Raw genomic sequence first — 1,501 nt, forward strand, 5'->3', positions numbered from 1 at the left:
TTTTTCTTCATTTCAAAGGATTTTTATGGTAAAATGACACTTCCAGCATTTTGTTAACCCTGTTTTCCAGTGAAACCAGGTGCCTTTTACAGTATTCACTAATAGCTAAATTAAATGACAACAGCGCCCTCTTTCTGCTCTACACTGTACTGCATTCCAATACCTGCAATCCAATCAAAGAGTAGCTTTGCAAGTTTTTTTTGGCAGTGTTTCATAAATAATGCCCATTCTGATGCAACCCTGAGCATTTGAGTCTCTTAATTTGGAAATAATTCTACAACCATATTTGTTTCTTAGTTCAGAAGCCTTAAAATCTTTGTGATCTGTGGTTATTTGAAAAGAACCATGACTGTGGTCATCTTATTTTAGTCAATAACGTGTTTCTAAGTTGTTGCCCCCCCTTGGGCTGTATCTTTCTGCAGAGCTTCCCGGCCCTCAGCACTCCACCATCTGTTAAAGACTGGTCAGAGACCAGTGTTCCCACTGACACATGTGTTGGCATGATCAGAAAATTAGTGTCCAAACTAGAGGCGACGTTGACTGAAATGATTGACAAACTGTCTGACAGTGGTAGGACTTCCATAAACATTCAAAAATACCTTTGTTACTGTGTGACTATTCATTTTATTTTTAAAAAAAGTAAAGATGTATAAGAAACATTTCTTAAGAGAATGTTGTATTTTGTTTTTACAGAGATCAAAAAAGTTCTGAAATATACAGGTAAAGCTTTTTTTTACTTATTTTTCTTTCTTGTGTTTTTATCATTAAACTCTCCAACAAAATATATCCTCTGTCTCGTTCTTCTGCAGTGGATGTCACTCTTGACCCTGACACAGCTAACCCGTGGTTGCAGCTCTCTCAGGATAGACATCAGGTGAGACACCTGGGTGCCTGGCAGGACCTCCCGGACCACCCCGATCGCTTCGACACGGTGGTTATAGTATTGGCCCATGAGGGCTTCACTTCTGGCAGACACTACTGGGAGGTCCAGGTGGGGGAAAAGGATGACTGGTACCTTGGTGTGGCGAGGTCATCTGTTAACAGAAAGGGCAGGATCTCTGTAAGCACCACCCAAGGCTATTGGGCTCTGGCCATGAAGAAAGGCCAGGGATACAGAGCGTCAACATCCCCACCATCACTGCTCTCCCTCGACCCTAAGCCCAAGAGAGTGGGCGTGTATGTGGACTACGAAGAAGGCCAAGTGTCGTTTTATGATGTGAGAGCACGGACCCATATTTACACCTTTGAGGATACCTTCACTGAAAAAATTCTTCCATTTTTCTACCTGTACTGCTGTGACAAAGCCTCTGACACCATCGTCATCTGTCCTGTGAATGAGAAACATCTGATCAAGCAAAGCTAAGGACATAAAAACAAAAGTTGTTGTAGCTATACCCGATTTAATTACATGTGAACTGTAGCTAAATATGTTAATTATACATCCTGTGAATTTGTAGCCAACATGCTTGTAAAACACAAACCTCAAATGACGTTCTGGTAA

General features: G+C 41.3%; 1 protein-coding gene across 1 annotated transcript in view; it reads left to right on the forward strand.

Annotated features, from left to right (window-relative positions):
- The window catches only part of LOC102200357 (E3 ubiquitin-protein ligase TRIM39), a 4,484-nt gene extending 2,990 nt beyond the window's left edge, over positions 1–1,494 (forward strand). The window contains exons 2-4 of the mRNA XM_005751470.1: positions 423–570; positions 694–720; positions 810–1,494. Coding sequence (XP_005751527.1) covers positions 423–570; positions 694–720; positions 810–1,363 — 729 coding nt within the window. The 3' untranslated portion in view covers positions 1,364–1,494. The remainder of the gene's footprint in view (positions 1–422; positions 571–693; positions 721–809) is intronic.
- Positions 1,495–1,501: the final 7 nt, after the last annotated feature.

Source organism: Pundamilia nyererei, unplaced genomic scaffold, assembly GCF_000239375.1.
Source record: "Pundamilia nyererei isolate P.nyererei 1_Seehausen unplaced genomic scaffold, PunNye1.0 scaffold00312, whole genome shotgun sequence".
Taxonomy (NCBI): Eukaryota; Metazoa; Chordata; class Actinopteri; order Cichliformes; family Cichlidae; genus Pundamilia; species Pundamilia nyererei.